At 49.5% G+C, this 22,112-nt stretch overlaps 1 protein-coding gene across 7 annotated transcripts in view; it reads left to right on the top strand.

The window, feature by feature from the left end:
• The window catches only part of syne1b (spectrin repeat containing, nuclear envelope 1b), an 83,966-nt gene that overhangs the window by 53,520 nt on the left and 8,334 nt on the right, over positions 1 to 22,112 (top strand). For 5 of the 7 annotated variants that reach the window (XM_086126936.1, XM_086126939.1, XM_086126937.1 and 2 more), the window contains 51 exons: positions 98 to 283; positions 639 to 761; positions 895 to 1,077; positions 1,602 to 1,745; positions 1,828 to 1,989; positions 2,651 to 2,791; positions 3,265 to 3,378; positions 3,483 to 3,644; positions 4,423 to 4,626; positions 4,857 to 5,024; positions 5,495 to 5,686; positions 6,385 to 6,516; positions 6,598 to 6,698; positions 6,975 to 7,119; positions 7,203 to 7,316; positions 7,934 to 8,092; positions 8,199 to 8,408; positions 8,634 to 8,735; positions 8,809 to 8,928; positions 8,992 to 9,192; positions 9,424 to 9,597; positions 9,685 to 9,816; positions 10,064 to 10,260; positions 10,813 to 10,945; positions 11,030 to 11,212; positions 11,414 to 11,563; positions 12,066 to 12,242; positions 12,334 to 12,489; positions 12,572 to 12,727; positions 12,804 to 12,974; positions 13,044 to 13,177; positions 13,422 to 13,626; positions 13,752 to 13,934; positions 14,039 to 14,185; positions 14,249 to 14,403; positions 14,794 to 14,941; positions 15,034 to 15,128; positions 15,351 to 15,585; positions 15,986 to 16,180; positions 16,319 to 16,444; positions 16,512 to 16,667; positions 17,062 to 17,220; positions 17,650 to 17,816; positions 17,901 to 18,063; positions 18,175 to 18,362; positions 18,445 to 18,595; positions 18,686 to 18,868; positions 19,133 to 19,270; positions 19,482 to 19,673; positions 20,211 to 20,556; positions 21,388 to 21,456. In XM_086126936.1, the coding sequence (XP_085983062.1) occupies positions 98 to 283; positions 639 to 761; positions 895 to 1,077; positions 1,602 to 1,745; positions 1,828 to 1,989; positions 2,651 to 2,791; positions 3,265 to 3,378; positions 3,483 to 3,644; positions 4,423 to 4,626; positions 4,857 to 5,024; positions 5,495 to 5,686; positions 6,385 to 6,516; positions 6,598 to 6,698; positions 6,975 to 7,119; positions 7,203 to 7,316; positions 7,934 to 8,092; positions 8,199 to 8,408; positions 8,634 to 8,735; positions 8,809 to 8,928; positions 8,992 to 9,192; positions 9,424 to 9,597; positions 9,685 to 9,816; positions 10,064 to 10,260; positions 10,813 to 10,945; positions 11,030 to 11,212; positions 11,414 to 11,563; positions 12,066 to 12,242; positions 12,334 to 12,489; positions 12,572 to 12,727; positions 12,804 to 12,974; positions 13,044 to 13,177; positions 13,422 to 13,626; positions 13,752 to 13,934; positions 14,039 to 14,185; positions 14,249 to 14,403; positions 14,794 to 14,941; positions 15,034 to 15,128; positions 15,351 to 15,585; positions 15,986 to 16,180; positions 16,319 to 16,444; positions 16,512 to 16,667; positions 17,062 to 17,220; positions 17,650 to 17,816; positions 17,901 to 18,063; positions 18,175 to 18,362; positions 18,445 to 18,595; positions 18,686 to 18,868; positions 19,133 to 19,270; positions 19,482 to 19,673; positions 20,211 to 20,556; positions 21,388 to 21,456 (8,227 nt within the window). Of the gene's footprint in view, positions 1 to 97; positions 284 to 638; positions 762 to 894; positions 1,078 to 1,601; positions 1,746 to 1,827; positions 1,990 to 2,650; positions 2,792 to 3,264; positions 3,379 to 3,482; positions 3,645 to 4,422; positions 4,627 to 4,856; positions 5,025 to 5,494; positions 5,687 to 6,384; positions 6,517 to 6,597; positions 6,699 to 6,974; positions 7,120 to 7,202; positions 7,317 to 7,933; positions 8,093 to 8,198; positions 8,409 to 8,633; positions 8,736 to 8,808; positions 8,929 to 8,991; positions 9,193 to 9,423; positions 9,598 to 9,684; positions 9,817 to 10,063; positions 10,261 to 10,812; positions 10,946 to 11,029; positions 11,213 to 11,413; positions 11,564 to 12,065; positions 12,243 to 12,333; positions 12,490 to 12,571; positions 12,728 to 12,803; positions 12,975 to 13,043; positions 13,178 to 13,421; positions 13,627 to 13,751; positions 14,186 to 14,248; positions 14,404 to 14,793; positions 14,942 to 15,033; positions 15,129 to 15,350; positions 15,586 to 15,985; positions 16,181 to 16,318; positions 16,445 to 16,511; positions 16,668 to 17,061; positions 17,221 to 17,649; positions 17,817 to 17,900; positions 18,064 to 18,174; positions 18,363 to 18,444; positions 18,596 to 18,685; positions 18,869 to 19,132; positions 19,271 to 19,481; positions 19,674 to 20,210; positions 20,557 to 21,387; positions 21,457 to 22,112 lie in introns of those variants that run through there. The other 2 variants (XM_086126938.1, XM_086126941.1) reach the window with 2 other exon arrangements.

Genomic DNA, 22,112 nt, shown 5'->3' with positions numbered 1-22,112 from the left:
CAACACGAACCAATTCAATGGTCTCGTTCGGCCCGACCTGATTCCGGCGGGATTCTGGTCCTTCACTCACAAACGCTGATTTGGGTCTCCTCGCCAGGCTGTCCTGCGAGAGTCCCGCGAGCTCCACGGAGACCTGGAGTCCATGGCGGAGAAAGTGGAACTCCTGTCCGAGGTCCTGCACGTGGAGTCCATGAGCCAGCAGGTGTGCGAGCTCAGCCGGCACACCGAGGAGCTCCAGCAGAGCATCAAGATGCGGCTGCAGAGCTTGGAGGACGCAGAGAAGGTGCGCAAGGGCTCACTCTCTCCTCTTCCTTTGCAAATCCTGCTCCTTTCATCTTAGGCAGCTGGCTCAAGTCAAGCGTCTCCTTTATCAAGAGCACTTTGAAACAGTCATTCGTGCCTTGGTCACATCCCGGCTAGATTACTGTAATTCACTTGACTTTGGAGTCAGCTAATCCTCCATGAAGCTTCTCCAGTTGGTCCAAAATTCTGCTGCTCGCCTCTTGACTGATTCTCTGACTCCTAGTCAAACAAATTCACTAAACATGGATTAGTCGCTACAATTGAATCGGTCGATGAAATCAATTCATGGCCCAGCCCTAATCCAGTCCAAATCATCGATTTCCCAATTCTCTCAGAGTATGGACGCGCTGGAATGCGAGGTGAAGGTGTTACACGTGGCTGTGGAGCAGGTGCAGTCCACGCTAACGTCCCCTGAGCTGGCACGTCAGAGCCTCAAAGAACAGCTGCTGCAGAGACAGGTAACCACCCGAAGAGACGTGGAAAGAAATGCGACATTTTTTTCTGCTTGTTCTTCAAGCTAGTGTCACGTTCCAAAATGGATGAAATTCATTTTTGCTGGACAACACACACTTGGGGGGGGTTTTTCGTCAGCGTTTGATGGCGGACATGGAGAGTTTGAAGCAGCAGGTGCAGGCAGTGCAGCTGTGCCAGAGCGCTCTGCGGGTGCCCGAAGAGGTGATGCCCACCCTGGCCATTTGTCGCACGGCGCTACGTCTGCAGCAAGACGCCAGTCAACTGCAGCATGTGGCCATCCAGCAGTGCAACATCCTACAGGTTGAGAAAGTGCCTCCACAGCAATATTCAAACAGATCCACTCTGAAGAATCAGAAGGAAATAACCAAGAAAAAGTACATGACAACTCTTGTCTAAGCGTATTTTTTAAAAAAACAAAACAAAACAAACAAAAAAAAACAAGAGTGAGATGTAAATGTTTCTGTTGCTCACTTTTGTCCCGTGAAGCTATGAGGCCGTGATTTCTTTCTTTTATTTTTTTTTTGCGGACCACGTCGTTATCTCAGGGTCTGACTGTAAAATGTACATAGCAAATGTATACAAGAGTCAACTCATCATATCGCATGTACAAAATGGCCCCTGCGTTTTGTTGTTATGATACATAATGTTCACAAGATAAAGAATTTGTAATAGAGGCAAAGAATACCGGAAACTCGACCAAATACCACCATTGCAGTTTAAAAAAAACCCATCCAACTCGTGCAACGGTGTCAGATAATCACAGTTGACATGCTATCAGAGATTAGGCTGAGGTGACCACCAACCAAGAAAAAAAAACGTTCCAGGAGGCAGTGGTGCAGTACGAGCAGTACGAACAGGAAGTGAGGGAGCTGCAGGGTTTGATCGAGGAAGCGCACCGCGTCATCCAGGACCGTCCCATCACCACCAGCAGCGTCCAGGAGCTGCAGGCGCAGATCCTTCACCACGAAGTAATTGGACCCCAACTATCCAAACAGGTCTGGGCTGAAACCAACAACCAACAGCCTCTCCTTCTCATGCTTCTCTTCTTAGGAGCTGGCCCAAAAGATTAAAGGCTACCAGGAGCAGATCGCCTCGCTTAACTCCAAGTGCAAAATGTTGGCGGTGAAGGCCAAGCACGCCACTCTGCTGCTGACAGTCGGCGACGTGGAAGGGGGGTTGCCCGAGATGGAGGAGGAGAGAATGGCTGTGACTGTAAAGTAGAAATAATCCAATGCTAATGAATCCTAATAGTGTTATATCGATCATATTTGGTCATTGTGGATGGAGTTCATGCCGGTCTACGACTGCACTCCATCAAACCTATACCTGTGCCTCATATTTTGGTTATGGCATTTCCATGAAAAGAGCGAATATGGAGACATGAATAATAGCAACATGAATAATTTAAGGCCTATTTCAGACCCTTGAGGGACCCCACCTGTCAACATGAATAGCTTAAAGTAAACATAGTGATATTAGTCGACCAAGTACCCCTGCATCAAGTACCAAGTTTTCGGGGGTCATTTTCTCTTGTCTTGCTGCGCATCCATACGGAAGAAGGAAAGTCAAACCATTGTCGGAGAACTGCAGTCAACCATACTTTCTTACACAATACCCAATGAGCCTCGGCAAATACTCCTGCTAATCGCAAATAAATAAATGATTAGATAAAATTAACACTATAATTCATAAGACCTCTACTACAATGAGGTATTTCTGAAAAATATCAACAAACGAAAACAACCTAACTGAAACTACAACAAAAGTCAAACTCAAAGAAAATCTCACTCTCCTGAACAATCCCAAACTATTATAACCCGGGTACAGTGCTTTAGAATTTTTTGTAAATCATACATGCCTTCCGTATGGTCAGATGACGGCGGGCCGCTGCCACACACTCCTGTCTCCCGTCACCGAGGAGTCGGGCGAGGAGGGCACCATCAGCTCTGTGTCCTCTCCTCCCACGTGTCGCTCACCCTCGCCGCTCGCCCACAGCGATGTTGCCACGGCTAAGGTATTTTACTCTGCAAATGCACAACCTTTACCAAGCTAATTGAAATTTGGTAGGAACAAAAAAAAGTCTCAAAAAGAGACACTGGCCAAAGCGGTTTAAAGCGGCCGTTGCAACTCAGTAGCTTCTTTCAGAAATGCAGGCCCCAAAGCCAGTTTTACAGGAATTTGGTGGGAATGTCGATCATGAGTAGACCCACAAAAAAGTATCTCGAAGCCATGTCTGAAAAGATATCATTAGTCTGCATTTTAGTTTAAGTGACCATTGTGGCTCAGTCGCGCCTTCGGTTTAAAAAGAAAAACTTCAGCCCCAAAGGGTGGTTTCCACAAAGAACATGGAGTTTACTAGGCATGTCTCTCATGAGTAGAGCTACAAAAAAGTCTCAACGCTCCAAAAGACAGGGAGCCAGTCATTTTAGATTGAAAGTTAAAACAAATAATTTTGTTGCTCAAAGTAAGACGATTGCCTTCTCCCAGGCTGGAAGGGGAGCCCTGAAAAGAGCTCCGGTCCAAGAACTCTACGACCCGACGTTTGAGTCTGTGGCCAACCTGGATGACCTGCAGCGCTCATGGGAGACATTAAAAAACGTGGTCGGTACACTTATAGAGCGTCTGGTATTTTCCAGTCACTTTCACATCAACTGTGTGTGTGTGTGTGCGTGCGCGCGCCGGGGTGTGTGTCCGCCTGTGGACAGATCAGCGAGAAGCAGAGAAGTCTGTACGAAGCTCTGGAGAAGCAGCAGCATTATCAGGCCTCGCTGCAGTCCATCTCATCCAAGATGGAGGCCCTGGAGGCCAAGCTGAGCGAGCCCCTGGAGGCCGACACGAGTCCAGATAGTCACATGACAACACACCAGGTCAGCGCTTCACAACCCTCATTTGGGGATCCAATTGGTTACCGCTGGAGTACTTCGTTAGAACGCCGAGATGAGCCACGACGCTGCAGGACATGCTGCCGATCCTCTAAAATGATGATGAAATAATAGTGGGAGATCCACTTGATATTTTAGGTTATTTAAATATTGGTGCAAAAAATTATTTTTGTTGCCAGTTATTGCCTCAACTGTAGAAAGGATTTGGAAGTGACATAAATTACACAAATGTATTTAGTTGTGTTCAATATAACCGAATGTGTTTATGTAATTATTTACTCAACGACACGTCGTGAGAGAGGGGAGACTTTTTTTAAATCGTAGCTTATCATACAATAGATGATTTGATCTTCATATTTATTTATTTAATGTAATGTAATATTTATGGAACTAAATGGCAATTCAAATGGACTACAAAAATATGAGATCCTTTTTATTTATGCAACTACAGAAAGTATTTGGCAATTACTTTGGATGGCAGAAGATATAAAAGACCATATGAATGGTTTTTTCTTTTTTTTTTAAATGCCGTATTCTAGACTTTTTTTGGGTGAGTCAAAAACGAAACCTAATTTAGAATAATTTCTGATTCTACGCAGGAATGTACTTCAGAATTTGTTATTACTATTTTTTAATACTTTTATTTGTGTTTTATTTATTTGTTTGTTTTAATTTGTTTTTGTATTTTTCATGGCGGAATTCCACTGTTAGCATTCCCATTTGCAAGTTCCATCTCTTCTATTCTGCTTTGCTGTCTGCGCAGGCTGTGATCCAAGAGATTCAGAGCGTGCAGGAGGACATCGACCGACTCCAGACGAGCTTCACCGAAGACCTGAGCGCGGCCTCCGCTTCGGCCGCCGACTCGGACACGGCCGACCGGCTGGCCATGCAGTCCTCCCTGGCCGTCCTCGCCGAGAGGTTGGCCACCATCCACATGAAGGCTTTGGGGAAGCGGCAGCTGTTGGAGGTACGCTGTTGAGAAGCAGCCAGGCCGTAAAAGATCTGAAGGCTTGCTCCGTAAACTCCGATGACCTTTTCCCACAAAGGTTAAGGAAAGGAGCTGTCAAAATCCATGTTCACTGGGAGGGCGGGCAATGACTATATTTGAAGGTCGAAAAAAAAAAAAAAAAACACTGAAGCAATACACAATGACGACAAAGTCCAGACATAAGTGTGGCCGAAATTCTGCCGCCGCAGGAACGCGTCGTCGATCGGCTTGAAGGCCAACGCCAGGATGAGGCGATACAGCGTTATCAATTCCAAGCGGAGGAGCTGGACCGCTGGTTGGCCCGGACGCGCCGTTCCGCCGCTGCCATCCTCGAGGCCCAGGAGACGCACACGGAAGGGCGGCTCGCATGTTGTCAGGTGAGTCGGGCCAGTCAACCGTTTTTGAGGAGGCGGGAGGCTCGCGCTGAGTCGCTAAACCAAAATGCTCAGGCCTCCGGTTGGACACCGACTCGGCTCCCTTCTTAGCAGCACGAGCGCTGCTCTTAAGAAGATTATGTCAGCGACTCTCGCGAGGCGTCGTCTGACCACGGATAGAGCCCGCTGCCTGGGTTGCCGGCAAAGCCCTCGGCACGTCCTTGAGAGCCAGAAAACCGACGCACTTTTTCATTTCGCTCCACGCCTGGCTTTTCCCTGCGATCAATGCGACGTGAGGGATTAGCGCCGATGTGGCAGACGAGCCCCGGGCGGAGGAGCCCGGGTCAAAGGGCAGCGAGAAAGCCCTTGCCGTCCCCCGGCCAGGAATAGGCAGCTCTTCGAGGCCCTAATGGAAACGGACTTGCGGCGGCGGCAGCATGTTTGAGCTGGCCTCCCTCTTCCTGCTGCTGCAGAACATGCTGCTGGACATCGAGGAGAAGGTGCAGGCCCTCTCCGAGCTGTCCGTGCACGGCGAGAACCTGCTGCTGCAGGGCCGCGCCGAGACCCGGGCCGAGGCCGAGCGACTGGCCAGGAGACTGCGGACGCTGAAGGGAGGCCTGCTGGAGTTGCAGAAGATGCTGCAGGATAAGCACGCCGGCATGCAGGTGGGTTTGTCGAGCCACGTTTGTGCCTCATTCAGAAACTAAGGATGAGCGTGACATGTACAAATGTCAACAAAGTAAAATGAGCTTTCATACAAAATACAGCCACCAAATTGAATTCATCTGATCATCAGGTCATATAATCGTACTTTTCAAGTAACTAGAAATGGGATACATTCATTGGCCGGGGACCCTCAGGGTTGGTTTTTTGTTGTTGTTGTTTTTTGTTTGTGCACTCTAAAAACAGAAGCGTTACAATGGAACCCACACGGGCTCCCAACGGTACCGACCCAACCTCTTTGGGTTATTAATTTAACCCCAAAAATTGGGTCAAATTAATAAATCACCTAACAATACAATTTGGGGGCTTGCAAAAAAAAAAAAAAAAACTTTTGGAGTTGTTTTGTGGGTTATTCATTTGGCCCAACAAAAGGTTGTGTCGATCAGACTCTGTCCCTTTGGATCTAATTTGGCTTGCTTTAGCTATTCCTATGAAAAATAACTTGATATTTAAATTTAAAAAAGTTGAGTTGAGAATCATTGTACGAGACAAAATGACCAAAGTTAAATTAATTTGGCCAAAGCGACGTTCGCTGACCTGCCATTAAACAAAAAAAGTCATTTTGGATGCTCCCCGATAGGACACAGAAGCATTTCGGTCGTACGTGTCGATGCTTGACGATACAATATATTGTGCGCAGGGCTCCATGCAAGAGCAGGAGGACAGCGAATCAGACTCCAGCCTCTCTCAGAGCCCCAGCGTTCAGGACTGGGTGGCCCAGGCTCGGACCACGCGCTCCCAGCAGCACCAGGACACGCTTCAGAGTCAAAGGGTAGATTTTTCAACTGATGGTGTGCATATACACAGTCCGATTAAACAAAACAATTTTTTTAAAAGCCTTTTGTCCTTGTAGGAATTGGAGGAGCAGCTCGCCGAGCAGAAGAAGCTGCTTCAGTCGGTAGCCAGCAGAGGAGAGGAGATCCTCATCCAGCAGGCGTCACCTGGCGGCACCATGTACTGAACACCTTCTAAATCCCCCCCCCTTAGAAAGAAATACACGTCTAATGCAGTCAATGGGAGTCCAGTGAACCATCCCTATAGGACGTCACACGTCTTTCTCATGAACAAGATCATTTTTAGCGATTTTAATGCTCATTTTTGCCCTAAAAAATTCACTGTAGCGTTAACACTGACCACCCTCGACAGCTGCCCCCAAAACTTCGAGCTTTGTCTTGCGTATCACCAATCGTGACTGGAGATTTGTTTGCGTGTCTGCGGGGGCGGGGGCAGTGCTTCAGAGCCGTTTCCACTCGCCGAGAGGGAGGCCCAAGCCGCGCGCCAGCAGATGAGGCAACGGTGGGAGAGCCTGCGGCTGGAGCTGAACACCAAAGTGCAGCTGATGCAGAAGAACCTGAAGCAGGACCACAAGCAAACGGTACAATCCAGTCGTGGAGGAAGCAAACAAATGTTGTTTTTAAAAGGCGGGGGGGGGATCTGATCGGTTTTTGATTTCCCCAGGTTTATTCCAGTGCCCCGTGCGCAGCACCGCTTTTGAAAGAAGAACTTCGAGCTGACGCATCATCGCTGAAGAGTCTTTATGACAGTTTCAGGCGAACGACGGAAAATTCTCAGGTTGAAATTTTGAACATGGTTTTGTAAAAGTCCGAGCTCGGGGACTTGAGTCACACGCCTTGAGTTGAGTCAGACTCGACGATGGCTTGACTTAGGACACTTAGGGTACTTCAGACTTGCTTGAAACATGACCTTTAAGACTTCCATCCATCCATTTTCCAAACCGCTTGATCCTCATTAGGGTCGCGGGGGGTGCTGGAGCCTATCCCAGCTGTCTTCGGGCAGTAGGCGGGGGACACCCTGAATCGGTTGCCAGCCAATCGCAGGGCACACAGAGACGAACAACCATCCACGCTCACATTCACACCTAGGGACAATTTAGAGCGTTCAATCAGCCTGCCATGCATGTTTTTGGAATGTGGGAGGAAACCGGAGTACCCGGAGAAAACCTACGCAGGCCCGGGGAGAACATGCAAACTCCACACAGGGAGGCCGGAGCCGGAATTGAACCCGGTACCTCTGCACTGTGAAGTCGACGTGCTAACCACTGGACTACCGGGCCGCCCCTTTAAGACTTGAGACTTCTTATTTGGACAAAAAATGGACTTTCTCCCACTGGTACCAAAAACATAACATCACTTCAAGTGGAACTTGTGTCTCCTGCTGTCCTTTTACAGCCCGTTGGCGACGATAAGACGCAGGCGTCCACGATGGAGCAGCAGCTCTACACGGCCGTGTCCTCCACCTCCTCCTGGCTGGACGGCGTGGAGAACGTGGTCTTGTCCGACTCGCTGCTGCTGGCTGACAACGTGGAGGCTCAGCTGGAAAAGCAGGAGGTGCGCTCATTTTCATGCACCTGGCAATGTGGATATTTCAAGGTTCAGGGTTGCTCTTTGCTCCAATATTAGACTGGATCTGAGCTGCTATTGGATTTGTCTGCAGACGTTGGCGAGTGATCTTCATCGCGTGGCAGGCGAGGTGACACTCAGCCAGACCTTGCTCGCCGCGTCATTTGGCTTGAGGCAAGAGGAACGGGCCTTGCTGGAGGACAACCTGGACTGTCTGAAAGAGAGACTGGGAGCTCTGGGTGGTGCTCTGGGTCAAAGCTGTGACCACATGAGGACCAGAACTCACCAACTCGCAGCCTACCAGGTGGGTATTTATCCATTCATTCAACTTCAGTTATTCACATCCCGGCTATCCCTATTTACCAAACATGTGCCCCCGGGCTCCGTCCCGGGGCCCCTCCTCTTCATCGCACCGTATCATTCCCAAAACAAACTCAAAACAATTCTGTTCAGAGTGCCATACATCCCGTAGTGTTTTTTACACTGATGATTCTTCTGCCGTATGGTTTGGCTTTGTTGTTGAACACAGACTGAACTGCAGCGTCTACAGAGTGCATTAATGGAGACTAAGTGCCAGGTCTTGCAAGTACTAGCTGAAACCACGGATAGACCAGCCTCAGAACAGCTCCAGGTAGTGCAAAATGTAGTGTCCACATAGCCACTTACATTCCTCACATTTTTACTGATCCCTCATTTTTATGCAGGTCATTGCCAGCACAGAGGACAACCTCAAAGAATTTGAAAAGAAGATTGCGGAATTGAAAAGCAGAGGAGCGGCGCTCCAAGCGGATCAGATATCAACAGACAAAATACTGAAGCTTCAGGTTGGATAGAAGGGGTGGGTTGGCAAATGAAAGTCCGGTTATATAGCTGCTGTTGCTTGTCAGGATGCCTACGAGGAGCTCGCGATGGCCGTGGGCTCTCGGCGCAGCGGGCTGAACCAGAACGTGGCGCTGAAACTGCAATATGAGCGCGCCCTGCAGGACCTCGCCGACCTGGTGGACACGGCCAAGGGCAAGATGGCTGCCGACCAGAGGATCGTCGCCGCTTCAGCTGATGAAGTCCAGAGTCACCTGGACAAACATAAGGTCAGCTTCATAACACTTAACTGTACAGCAGAATTTTAAAAAGGGAAAAATAGGCACAAAAACTCTGAGCCGCATATCACACTTTCACGATCCTCCTTGGGTTCCTGCTCATTCCTGAGAAAATGCCGAAAAGAATCCCAAACTCCTATCTGAATATTTTACCGTCTTTAATCAACATTTTGAAGAGTTAAAAAAGCAAAGTTCTTATCCAAATCTGTGGTTGTCTTGTAGGAGTTTTTCCAGGGTCTGGAGTCGCATATGATTTTGACCGAGACCTACTATGGGAAGATTTGCTCTCTGATGCTTCCTAAAGAGACACACGTGCTGGAGGAGACACTGAACCAAACTCGGGGCGTCCTGCAGCAGTCGCACAGTAAAGGTGTGGAGCTGGAAGGCATTCTGGAGGTAAGACCACTTTACCACCTCACCCACAAAAGCCTGTTGCCGAACCATATCTGGATCAAACATTTTTTTCTGAATTCTATTTATCAGACTTGGCGTCGCTTGGTGCAGGATTATCAAAGCATGGGTGGCCAGTTGGAGGCCGTTGAGGAAAGTATCCCCACGGTGGGATTAGTAGAAGAGACGGAAGAAAAACTGATGGAGCGGATTTCACTGTATCAGGTACAGTACATCGAAAATAGATTGACAGAAACACAGTCTGCCTGCTCCCTATCTCAGCTACGCAATGGTGGGTTGTACCCAAGTAGAAATCTGTATCTGTAAGAATACTCAAAGTATCTCAACTTTGAGTATTCTTTTTCCCGGCGTTATACTCAAATGACTGTTGTTATACGTAAGCACAGACTGTGAGTACTTTTACCGCCTCTGCTAAAACGTGACATGAGTTCCTCTTCCACCATGCCCAAAGGGTCTGAAGGGAAAGCTTACGGAACACCAACACAAACTGCAGCAGGTGCTGGGAGAAGGCAAATGTCTGCTGCTGTCCGTCTGCTGTCCTGCCCTGGAGAATCAATTAGCAGTTCTGGGCGAACACTGGCTGGACAACACCAGCAAAGTCAACAAAGAACTGCAGCGTCTGGAGGCCATCCTCAAACACTGGACCAGGTCAGGAACCTCACCAGACCGCTCTGTGACCCCGGCACGGTGGTTCTCAAACTGGGCTCTCTGTACCTCCGGGGATGCATGATCAATTATACACAAAGTAAACCATAAGACAAACCTGCTACAGCAAACCCCCTATCATCACGGGGGATGTGTTCTGTACTTCCTATTGGCATGGGCAGGTGTAGAATGGCAAGAATAGTCTAAGATGACTTTTAATAACAAGCGATGACAATGACAATCCAACACCAAAGGGTTCATAGCAAAGCAGCTAACCTCAAAGTCCAAATAAAAAGTCCTTGACAACTGAGAAGGGACTTCGGGCTCGGTCATGTTCTGCTACGTCAACCACAGATAGAATGGAGAAACTCACACTTCACTGACGATTTAGCAAAACACCTAACAGCCACGGGGTCAGGCAAACACGCTAAATGAGAGAGACCTCGTGGCTGCTCGCAGAAGACTGCGTTCCTTCCTGGGAGAAGGATGAGAATGAGGTTGGAAAACCCTGGACGCACAGAATAAAAATATTTAGTGTCATCCCCCCTCCCCCAGCTATCAGAGACAGTGCGGGGAGCTTAGCGAATGGCTACAGTCTGCCCTGGAGCGTCTGGAATTCTGGAACACGCAAGCGGTCCTCGTCCCACAGGAGTTGGAAACAGTCAGAGACCACCTCTCTGCTTTTCTGGTGAGCCCGCAGATCACAAAATCGCCATCGTGCTTCCGTCTTCACGTCTCACATGGGTTTTTGCTTGATTCCGCTCTATCGCAGGATTTTTCAAAGGAAGCAGAGAGCAAGTCCTGCCTGAAGAGCTCTGTGGTCTCTGAGGGAAACCAACTCCTGAGGCTGAAGAAGGTGGACACAGTGGCGTTGCGCTCAGACCTGGCCCGTATTGACAACCAGTGGAGTGAACTGTTGACACGCATACCGGTGGTGCAGGAAAAGCTCCATCAGGTAGCTGTGCACCGCACGTGCAAATACTTTCAGGCCACAGTGGAACCTCGACTTACTCCTTAGTGAAAACTGTTAAAAAACAATGGTGGTGTTTCGGGGGAGGCTGGAATGGATTTCTGAAAATACAATTCATTTCAGTGGGAATAGTGATGAAATATTCAAATCAAAATCCAGATCTAAAAATGTGCATTTGTTGCTCAGATCCAAATGGAGAAGCTGGCCTCCCGCCACGCCATCTCAGAGCTGTTTAACTGGATATCGCTGATGGAGAATGTCATCGAGGAGGATGAAGAAAACCTCAAGAGTGCAGTCGGATCACATGTGATTCAGGACTACTTGCAGAAATACAAGGTAATAGACCTGGCGTACATTTCATGGACCCACCTCAGCGGGACATAGATCTGACAGTGGTCCGCATAGCAGTGGAAGAAAATACCATTTTCCTTAAGATGGAACCCAAAGGGAGCAGATACAATGAAAACAGCAGAGGCCCCGGAATTGAACTCTGTGGAACACCACACGACAGTGACAGAGATCAAAGCGGAGCCTTATCCATTGTTGTTCCCTCTCAAACGTTAGGCAAGGCCCCTCGCTGCCCGTCTTTGAAAGTCATCTTAAAACAAATTTTTATTCTTTGGCTTTTAACTCAGCACGAGATTTGATTTTTAGTTTGACTGTTTTTGTGCTTTCTACTGATATTCATTTATTGTTTGTTGTTGTAGGAATTAGTGCTCTTTTCCCTTCACGACCCATACCCAACGCTCTGTATTGTATTCAAAGTGGTTTTCCTGTTCAGGATTTGTGACCTGGAGAAGATTGCAGTGGTTTTATCTTTCGTTTTTAAATCTTTCAGGGCTTCAGGGTGGATTTCAGCTGCAAGCAACTGACTGTGGACTTTGTCAACCAGTCGGTGCTGCACCTCAGCGGTCACGACGTGGAGAGCAAGCGCAGCGATAAAACCGACTTTGCAGAGCGTCTCGGCGTCATGAACAGGCAGTGGCAGATCCTCCAGGGCCGGATCAACGAGCGGGTGAGGGAGCGGAACATGAAAGTGATCTTCCACTTGGCGGGGTGGGGGGCAGGAAAAAAAAAAAAAAGAAGTTGGATGGTTTATTTTGCAGATCCAGTTCCTGGAGAGTCTGGTGCAGATGTGGCTGGACTACGAGAGCAGCATTCAGGCCCTCAAGTCTTGGATGGGGACTCAAGAAGAGCGGCTGAAGAGGAAACACAGGATCGAGGACCTGATGTCAGTACAGAGTGCGCTCAAGGACTGCCAGGTAGCGCTTACACCTCATGTCTCGGGATTCAAACCTCCTTGAAGAGCTGTTTCTCTGTTCACACTCCAAATCAATCTTTCAGGAAATGGAAGAGCTGGTGAGAGACAAAGAAAAAGAACTGGAGCGGGTTGAGGAGCAAGGCTGTGCCCTTGTTCAGAACAAAACAGACGAGGCCTGCGCTATCGTCATGGAGACGCTCCAGAGCGTCAACCACACTTGGGGCAACCTGGACCACCTTGTATGTTTCATCCATTGGTGTTGTCACGATTATTTGATCTCCTAAACCGTCTGGAACATGATATAAATATGTCCAGATTGCTCAGCTGAAGATCAGCCTGACGTCGGTGTTGGATCAGTGGAGTCTTTACAAACGTGCATCAGAAGAGATTAACGGCTACTTGATGGAGGGGCGCTATTCCGTGTCACGCTTCCGCCTCCTGACCGGTTCCTTGGAGGCCGTTCAGCAGCAAGTGCAAAGTCTGCAGGTACAATGCGCATTTTTCCATCCTCGACCGCTCGGAGCGGATCCGTTCACCTGTGCGCCGCCTGTGCAGGGTTTGCGCGAGGAGCTGGAGAAGCAGGAGAGCAGTCTGAGGAGGTTTGCTGCCGTGACCCACCAACTGCTGAAAGAGTGCCACCCATCGGTGTCGGATTCCCTCAATCACGCCCTCAAGGAGGCCAACGCAAGGTGTCGAATATGATTTGGAGTCGAACTGCAGAAACTCAAAAACTCAGAATTGCTTTTCGAAACCCGAGAAAAAAAAAAAACCTGTCCCAGTGGGCAAGCAGCAAAACCATCTCTGAAAGTTCGGAGAGTGCTTTTCTGCGGCGCTGATGAGAACCCTCTTTAGACTCATTGGACACGGGCTTTGCACTTATTAGATAAGGGCCAGAACTCGCCGCAGTCCTGAACAGGCTCCGTGTGCCCGAAGGTGGTCCGGCCTCCTGGAGGAGATATCTGAGCGTCTGAGGAGCAGCAAAGCTCTCCAGCAACTGTGGCAAGGCTACAAGGAACTTCACCAGCAGACCTGCGCCAACGTTTCGCTCCAGGAGGAGAAAGCTGAGCAGCTCCTCGAGACGCCGTGCGGCGAGGACATTGCCGACGACCACGTGTCCGCCTGGATTCAACGCTGCGGCGTGAGTGCGACACTTGGTTTTGCAGTCAACAACCCACTAGGGGGCGGTGATACATTTCCAAAAATCAATACAGTTACCTCTTGCACACGCTTTAACTGAAATCTCCCCCGGGTTTTTTGTGGCAGGAGGTCCTGCGCTCCCACGTGCCGGTGCAGGCCTCCCTGCAGGTGCTCCGCGAGCTTGGAGATCAGCTGAAGCAGCAGGTGGACACGCCGGCCGCCTCGGTCGTTCAGTCGGACCACCTGGCGCTTTCTCAGCGGCTAGCGGCGGTGGAGCAGGCGCTCAACAAGCAACTTGTCACACTGCAGGTCCGCCAAGTTTGCGTCAAGTAGCAGATCATCATTGAAGTACTCCTGTGAGCACATGACAAGACCAGCCGACATCCACAGCGATTGTCTCTTCCCCGTTCCAGACCGGCGTCCACGACTATGAGATCTTTAACCAGCAGCTGGACGCTTTGGCCAGCTGGGTGGTGGAAGCCGAGGAAGCGCTGAGGGTGCACGATCCCAACGGCTCCACCGACCTGACCCTCATCCAAGAGCGCATGCAGGAGCTGAAGGTTTGCGTCATGTTTGGAACGCGCCGTGTGCACGTGCGCTCATAAAGCGCCGTCTCTCGACAGCGACTGATGATGAAGTTCAGCTGCATGGCGCCGGAATTGGAGCGTCTCAACGAACTGGGTTACCGGCTCCCGCTCAACGATTCCGAGATCAAACGCATGCAGAACCTGAACAGGAGCTGGTCGGCGGCGTCGGCCCAGACGACCGAGAGATTTAGGTATGAATTCATTCGATCGGGGCCTTGGAGGTCCACAGTGATCATTTTCCATATTGCTGCAGACCAGTTTTGCCACGGTTACCTTGAAAAAGTAACTGTTACTTTCCTGATTACTTGATTTTCAAGGTAACTTTTAAGTTACTTTCTCAGTTGCTTTCAGTAGATGCCACATTTCAAGGCATTGAGAGCACACTCCCACAGCGCTGCAGCCTGCCCGCTCTCAGATCTGCCAGCCTGCACCTGTCTACGAAATAACCAACACCAGTCCGACCCGAATGTTTCTTAATCTGCGAGTCGCGCTGCATTCATGTCGTTTCCGAACGTCTCGCCTCATATGGGATCAAAGGAGTAAAAGGGATGCTGAAAGTTTGTGGACTTCCTTTGCTGCAGCAAGCTGCAGTCCTTCCTGCTTCAGCAGCAGACCTTCTTGGAAAAATGTGAGACATGGATGGAGTTTTTGGTCCAAACGGAGCACAATCTGGCCGTGGAAATCTCCGGAAACTACCAAAGTTTGATGGAGCAGCAGAAGGCCCACGAGGTTTGGCGGGGGGGGGGGGGGGGGGGGCTTTGTCCGACTCGCTACAGAGCATTGCCGATTTGTTTACTCATCGACGCTTTGTTGTCTTGCAGTTGTTCCAGGCCGAGATGTTCAGTCGCCAGCAGATTCTCCACTCCATCATCAGCGACGGGCAAAGGATGCTGGAACAGGGTCAAGTGGACGACAGGTACCACTTGACAGCCCTTGAGTCCATTGTACTTTGGCACAAAAGTTTGCCCACATCTAATCTCAAGCATAATGGATGAGTTAAATAATGTTCCAAAAAGTGAAGCCGTTGTTATTTTATTGATCAAAAGAAAACATCTTGACACACATTTTTATTTATTGACTTCATCTACAAAACGGTGCGGCCCGTCTGTCCACCGCTGTACTTTGTTGGACCTTGTAGGAAGGAGTTTAATCTAAAGTTGGCCCTGCTGAGCAACCAGTGGCAGGGCGTGGTGCGGCGCGCCCAGCAGAGGCGAGGCATCATCGACGGCCTGCTGCGCCAGTGGCAGCGCTACCGCGAGATGGTGGACAAGCTGCGCAAGTGGCTTCTGGACGTCTCCCAACCGGCCGAGGGGCTCCGGCCCGGCGCCACCGTTCCTCTGCAGCAAGCTCGCTCCATGCTGGACGCCATCCAGGTCCCTAACCTGCCAATAAAATAGCGTGTGCGCGCGCACACGTAGCAAAAACTCTCAAAAAGGACCTGAGCTAAAAGTAGCTTCTACCTTAGCATACAGGATCCGAGATGCATAAACACAACATAATTTTTTTTTTTTAAATTCCACAAGGTGAATTGAATCTGTGAATAAAAGGACGCCCTCAAAAGTTTTACACTGCACTACAATTGTTGAAAGATGCCACAACTTGGCGGCTTTTGTCTCAATGAAGCTCCTCAATTCACTGAGCACACAAACAGCAAATACATGTTTGTGAGATTTTCAGCGACGAACAGCAGGAAAGAATGTCATTGTCATTTGCTCTTTCCATAAGCATCTGCTTCACCTTGACAAATGAATGTGTGTTTTGTCCCCGACCCAGCTGAAGGAGAAAGTGCTGCAGCGCCAGCAGGGCAGCTACATCCTGACGGTGGAGGCCGGTAGACAACTGCTGCTGTCGGCCGACAGCCTGGCTGAGGTGGCCCTGCAGGCCGAGCTGACCGACATCCAGCAGCGGTGGAAGCGGGCCAGCGGACGCCTGGAAGAAATGAGGAGGCAGCTCGCCATCTTGTTGAAGGTGCAACAACACTGGCGGGGAACTCTTACGTCAGCTGCGATAGACTGCAGCTCACCTGTGACGAAACGCCAAGCAGCATTGGAAAATGCAGTTAAAATATCGACAACTTGTTCCCCTCCTCGCTTTGGGTCATAACAGGACTGGGACCGGTGTGACAAAGGCATCGGCGCATCTCTGGAGAAGCTTCGGGCCTTCAAACGACAACTCGCTCAGCCTCTTCCCGATCACCACGACGACCTGCAGGCGCAGCAGATGCGCTGCAAGGTACGCTGGATCCTGTCTGTGTTCGAACTTATTGTTTTTAAAAAATGTTTTTTGTTTTTTTTTGCAGGACTTGGAAGGCGCCATCGAAGGCTGGACTGGAGATCTGGCCCACCTGACTGTCCTGAGGGAGTCGCTGTCATGCTACATCGCTGCCGAGGACCTGTGTGTGCTGCAGGAGCGCATCGAGCTGCTGCAGCGCGTGTGGGAGGAAATCTGCCACCAGGTGACGGATGCGACACTTTTGTCGCTGTCGTGATAAGAACGAGAGGATTCAAAAGAAGTCGGGCTGTGATCAGCCAGATTTCGTGAATCGGCGGAAGGAGTAGAACAGCGATGGCTCGGGTTTCAAACATTGATCGACTTCTAAGTCTCCGATATGGTTAACCTCTCACCGATTGCTTTTATCAGATATTGTTTTTGGTTTTAAAGAAACGTGGTAGATACCCTGTCGATTTCCTGTCGCAATGTTGATGAAACGGCTGCACTGAGACCTCATGCGCTGCATCCTGTTTGAGCGACACAACAGAGGGACAGGAAACGCACAAAACCACCCAGACCACTCTCGCCACTTGCGTCTTAGGTTGCTTGACTTTGCCGATGTCTTTCTATCTTCGCAGCTATCCCTGCGCGGGCAGCAGGTGGCCGAAAAGCTGAACGAGTGGAGCGTATTTAGTGACAAGTACAAGGAACTGTGCGAGTGGCTCACCGGCATGGAGAGCAAAGTGTCGCAAAATGGCGACGTCAGCATTGAGGAGATGATCGAGCGGCTGCGGAAGGTAAGGAGCGCACATTTTGGGAGCGTCGTAATCTTCTGTTCGAACATCTTGAAGACGCAAGTCTGCAGGTTGACGGAGCCAGTTTGAAACAAAAATCAAAGTTGTTGTTCAACAGGTAGGACTTTTCATTTTAGCCGTGAGTCCCACTCGTATGGTGTTACACAAGGGTCAATATTGGGGCCCCTTGTTTTTTCATTGTATTTGTATCCCCTGGGTTCCATCTTCCGTCTGATGTTTACCTAATGTACAGTACTTTGTATGCAGCGCTGTTTATTTTTAACCTGCTCCATAAATAAAGTTGCATGCATTCTGTTTCTGCAGGGCATTTTATTTGCATTAGAGTAGAGAATCTCAAACTCCTGTTGGCACTTGTCGAAAAATAAAAATCAAAAATTGTTGCTTTTAATGTCAATGGTATGTTGTTGTCAGGACTACCAGGAGGAGATCTCCGTGGCTGAGCAGAACAAGCTTCAGCTCCACCAGCTGGGAGAGCGCCTGGCTCGGGCCAGCCACCCGAGCAAAGCTGGCGAAATTCAGAACAAGCTCACCAAAATCAACGACCGCTGGCAGCACCTCCTGGATCTCATCGGAGCCCGGTTAGCACACGGACGAAACACTTCCATCTGAATCGTCCAGCTGTATTTTCAATCACCAGGCTGTGTCGCCTTTGTTGTCGGCAGGGTGAAGAAGCTGAGGGAAACCCTGGGAGCCGTGCAGCAGCTGGACAAGAACATGAGCAGCCTGCGTATCTGGCTGGCCCACATCGAGACCGAGCTGTCCCAGCCCATCGCCTACGACTCCTGCGACTTCCAAGACATTCAGCGGAAGCTCGACCAACAGCAGGTGACGCTCCATTTTAGCCGGCGGAATCCATTTTGACTCGGCACCACACAGTGCTAGGGAAGTTGCAAAGTACTTCTTCTTTGTTACAGTACTTTTTTTTTTTTTTTTAAGGAGCTTCAGCGCGACATCGAGAAGCACAGCACCGGTGTGGCATCAGTGCTGAACCTCTGCGAGGTTCTGCTGCACGACTGCGACGCCTGCGCCACCGATGCTGAGTGCGACTCCATCCAGCAGGCCACGTGCAGTCTGGACCGCCGATGGAGGAGCATCTGCGCCTCCTCCGTGGAAAGGAGGCTCAAGTAGGGCCTTACCTTTGACTCATGTGACTGCGGTCCCCCCCCTCCCCCATCATATTTTACCAAACCGCATGTTGGCTTCCAGGATTGAGGAAACGTGGCGTTTGTGGCAGAAATTCCTGGAAGACTTTGCTTATTTTGAGGAGTGGCTGACCGCCTCCGAGAAGACGGCGGCGCTGCCCAACTCCTCCGGTGTTTTGTACACCGAAGCCAAGGAGGAACTCAAGAAATTTGAGGTACACCATTTATTATAATGTCATCATTTATCGGGGAGGCAAATAGTCCTCGTTTGACGTCCCGAGGTTTGCCCTGCCGCGTGTCCGCAGACTTTCCAGAGGCAGGTCCACGAAAGCCTGACGCAGCTGGAATTGCTGAACAAGCAGTATCGCCGCCTGGCCAGAGAAAACCGCACGGACGCTTGCAGCGGCCTCAAGGAGATGGCGCACGGCGCCAACCAGCGCTGGGACAACCTGCAGAAGAGGGTGGCGGCCATCCTCCGCCGGCTCAAGGTCCGCGCTCTTACGTGTCTTATGTACAACTTACAAGGGAAAGTGTGCAAGCCCTTTGAAATGACCCGGGGTTCATGAAAAATTGTTAATGGAATGTGACCTGATCATCATTTAGCCGGAAGGTGAGAGAAATGAACGTCTGGATTTGCGTCCAGGCCCTGAGTGAGCCATGCAGTCCTCACTCATTCCAAAGGGCTTGCATATTCTTTTTTGAAACTGCGTGTGTTTGTATTATGACAAGGTGTGTTCTTCCTGCCTGCGCAGCACTTCATCAGTCAGAGGGAGGAGTTTGAGACGGCGAGGGACAGCATTCTGGTGTGGCTGACCGAGATGGACCTGCAGCTCACCAACATTGAGCACTTCTCCGAGTGCGACATCCAGGCCAAGATCAAACAGCTCCGGGTGAGAGAAACCTGCGGCTGCTGCAACTCAATCCTACCCGCGATGTTCACTTTAATTGATCGATCAGGATGTGACCGGCGCTTGCAACAAATTGGGTTTTTGTTTTCAACAAGAATTAAATGAAATACTCTACATTGAAATATGAAGAAAAAAAATACCGCATATCGGCCTTTTACACACGCAGTTAGCGAGGCTTTTTATCGCCCCGCAGTCTTTCCAGCAGGAGATCTCACTGACCACGGCCAAGATCGAGGGCATCTTCCACCAAGGCGAGGCGCTGATCGAGAAGAGCGAGCCGCTGGACGCCGCCGTCATCGAGGAGGAGCTCGAGGAGCTGCAGCGCTACTGCCAGGAGGTCTTCGGCCGGGTCGAGCGATACTACAAGAAGCTCATCCGGCTACCCGTAAGACCTCAAACACATCAGACGGAAAAGTACAGTAGACCAAAGATGGGCAAATTAAATGCTGGAAAATATTTTTTTTATTTTGGGGGGGTGGGGGTGCATAAATAAAAGATCCTCTATGCTCCTAATCCAACAAACAAAATAACCGCATACTGTCATTGTTTTTTTTTACCCCTATTTTTCACTTACATAGAAAGAACCATTCAAGGACGGCACAAAATTGCCAAACAAGCACCTAACATTAAGTGCAAGAACTCATTTTGTACATTTCACAAAAATCATCTCCGTTTGAATTTTAATATCATCGAAGTACTATAGTTGTCCTGAATATCATTCCAAATTGGCAAAAATAAAAATTATGAACCCCATTCATTTTGTATTGTACGGCAGTCAAAGACCCAATAGAAGCACAACGAAGACGTGTCTGCCATCTAGTGGTGACTAAAAACGACAGCCAATTGGGTATCTGCGGATTTGGAGATGTTTTTCTTTTTTTTTTTTTTTTCCTGATTGAATGTTTATCGAATTCCCCTTCAGCTGGCTGAGGACGACGCCGAAGCGTCTCTCTCGGACCGCGAGCTGGAGCTGGACGAGGCCACCGACCTGTCGGGCGACCTGTCGGGCCTGCCGCCGTGGAGTGAGCGTCTGGGCGACGGCTTCCTGTCGCCGCTGCCTTCCTCGGGGCGCTCGGCGGCTTCGCTGGCGGCGCAGCTGCGGACCGAGCGCTCGGGCCGGGACACGCCGGCCAGCGTGGACTCCATCCCGCTGGAGTGGGACCACGACTACGACCTGAGCCGCGGCCTGGAGAGCGCCAGTCGGGCCCTCAGGGAGCAGCAGAGCGAGGAGGCGGACTTCCTGCAGCCGCCTGCCTCCGCCTTGGCGGGTCAGTACTTAATCCTGATGTTCTCAACCAGTTTCCTGCCGATGTCGTTGTTGCGAAATGTCGATTTCACAGTGGGACGACTCCAATTGATTGCCCGCCTCGGTAAAACGATGACTGAAAATTGTTCACTGAATTCGTCAACAAGTTTTTATTGGCAAACGTGATGTAAAAGTTTATCCTTGTCCATATTTTTCTTCGACGGTTGAACCATGTGATGAATTTGTCTTAATAATAAGTCAAAAGATGAAGAAAGATTTTCCATGACATCATACTTTCATAATTAATCATATTTTCCATCGTGTAACTCCGATTAAGTCTTTCCAGAAACTTAAAGCTTTTAACAAAAATAATCCATGGGGGCGGGGGAATAATACAGATAGTTTTACATGCAGAAAACAAAAGTCTACACATCCCTGTCCTCGAATGGCTCTCCAAGACTGGACGTGCGCACCCGTGACTGGACTTTAACACCTATTTCTTCTTTACATTACGCAAAACTCACATTTATTGTGCAATAATCTCGTTGTAACATGTATTGTTTTTATGCTTCAGAAAACATTTATGTCTGAATTTTGGGGGGGGGGGCTTGGAACGGATTAGGGCTTTTACATGGAAAATGCGTCTCTACTTACAACATTTTCTAGTCAAGAAATTTCTTCCAGAACATATTCAATTTCCGTAAGTAGAGGACTATCACACTGATGATGGAGAGCCCTCAAAAAGTCAAGTATCACGTACGATACGTTTGGCGTCGTCGGTTCACGATCCAGACAGCAGTGGTGTAAAATGGCCGGTGCTGAATATGTGTGTGCTTACCAATGTGTCTTCCAGATGTAGTGATCCCAGAGAACCCGGAAGCCTTTGTTAAACTAACCGAGAAAACACTGAGGTGCTCCGCTGGTAGGCAACGTGCTAACGAAGCCAGCATGCCTCCGGGATTTCCAAACTCTGTGGCACCTGTGGCCTTCGAGCTTTCACCACTTTTGGATTTGTGTTCATTTGCACTTTTTGGTCATGGGTAGCGACACTTTTGTAGCACCACGGAGGGCTCCATTCCATTTCTTTTTGGTCAGCGCAAGTCCTGAAAAAAATCAAATCGAATAAAAAAAAAAGACCGAACAGAAATGGAGACGAGTCCAGCGCCTTGTTTCTCACTTTGCTTTGTGCTGTGTGGCTGTAGACCTTTTCACCAAGGGTGGCAAAAGCGCAAGCATTCTTCGAGACGACGTTCGAATGCCGATTTCGTTCACCTCGGAGTTATTCCCGCGTTCGGAAAATTCGGTGTCACCGGCCTGTCGCAAACAAACGTCATTTCCGCTTGTTACTTTCGCCGTCGAGACAGAAAATAACACCTTGAAATGGTGAGCGCACTCCAGAGCTCACGTTCGCTAACCGGCTCGTTGTTACGTTTTGCTAAATGAATCAAATGAAACCCGAGCCAGCATTTTAGTCACACCTCCGTGTGACTTTTTACGACCGCCACTCGACTTCTCAAGTGAGCGCTCGTCAATCATATCCCCGCCACCCAGAATGAGGCCCGCCACTCGTTGTTTCCG

Source organism: Hippocampus guttulatus, chromosome 13 (genome assembly GCF_054856545.1).
Source record: "Hippocampus guttulatus isolate MCC_2025c chromosome 13, RoL_Hgut_1.0, whole genome shotgun sequence".
Classification (NCBI taxonomy): Eukaryota; Metazoa; Chordata; class Actinopteri; order Syngnathiformes; family Syngnathidae; genus Hippocampus; species Hippocampus guttulatus.
The sequence above is the reverse complement of the archived record's forward strand: the minus strand, read 5'-3'. Positions and strand labels throughout refer to the sequence as shown.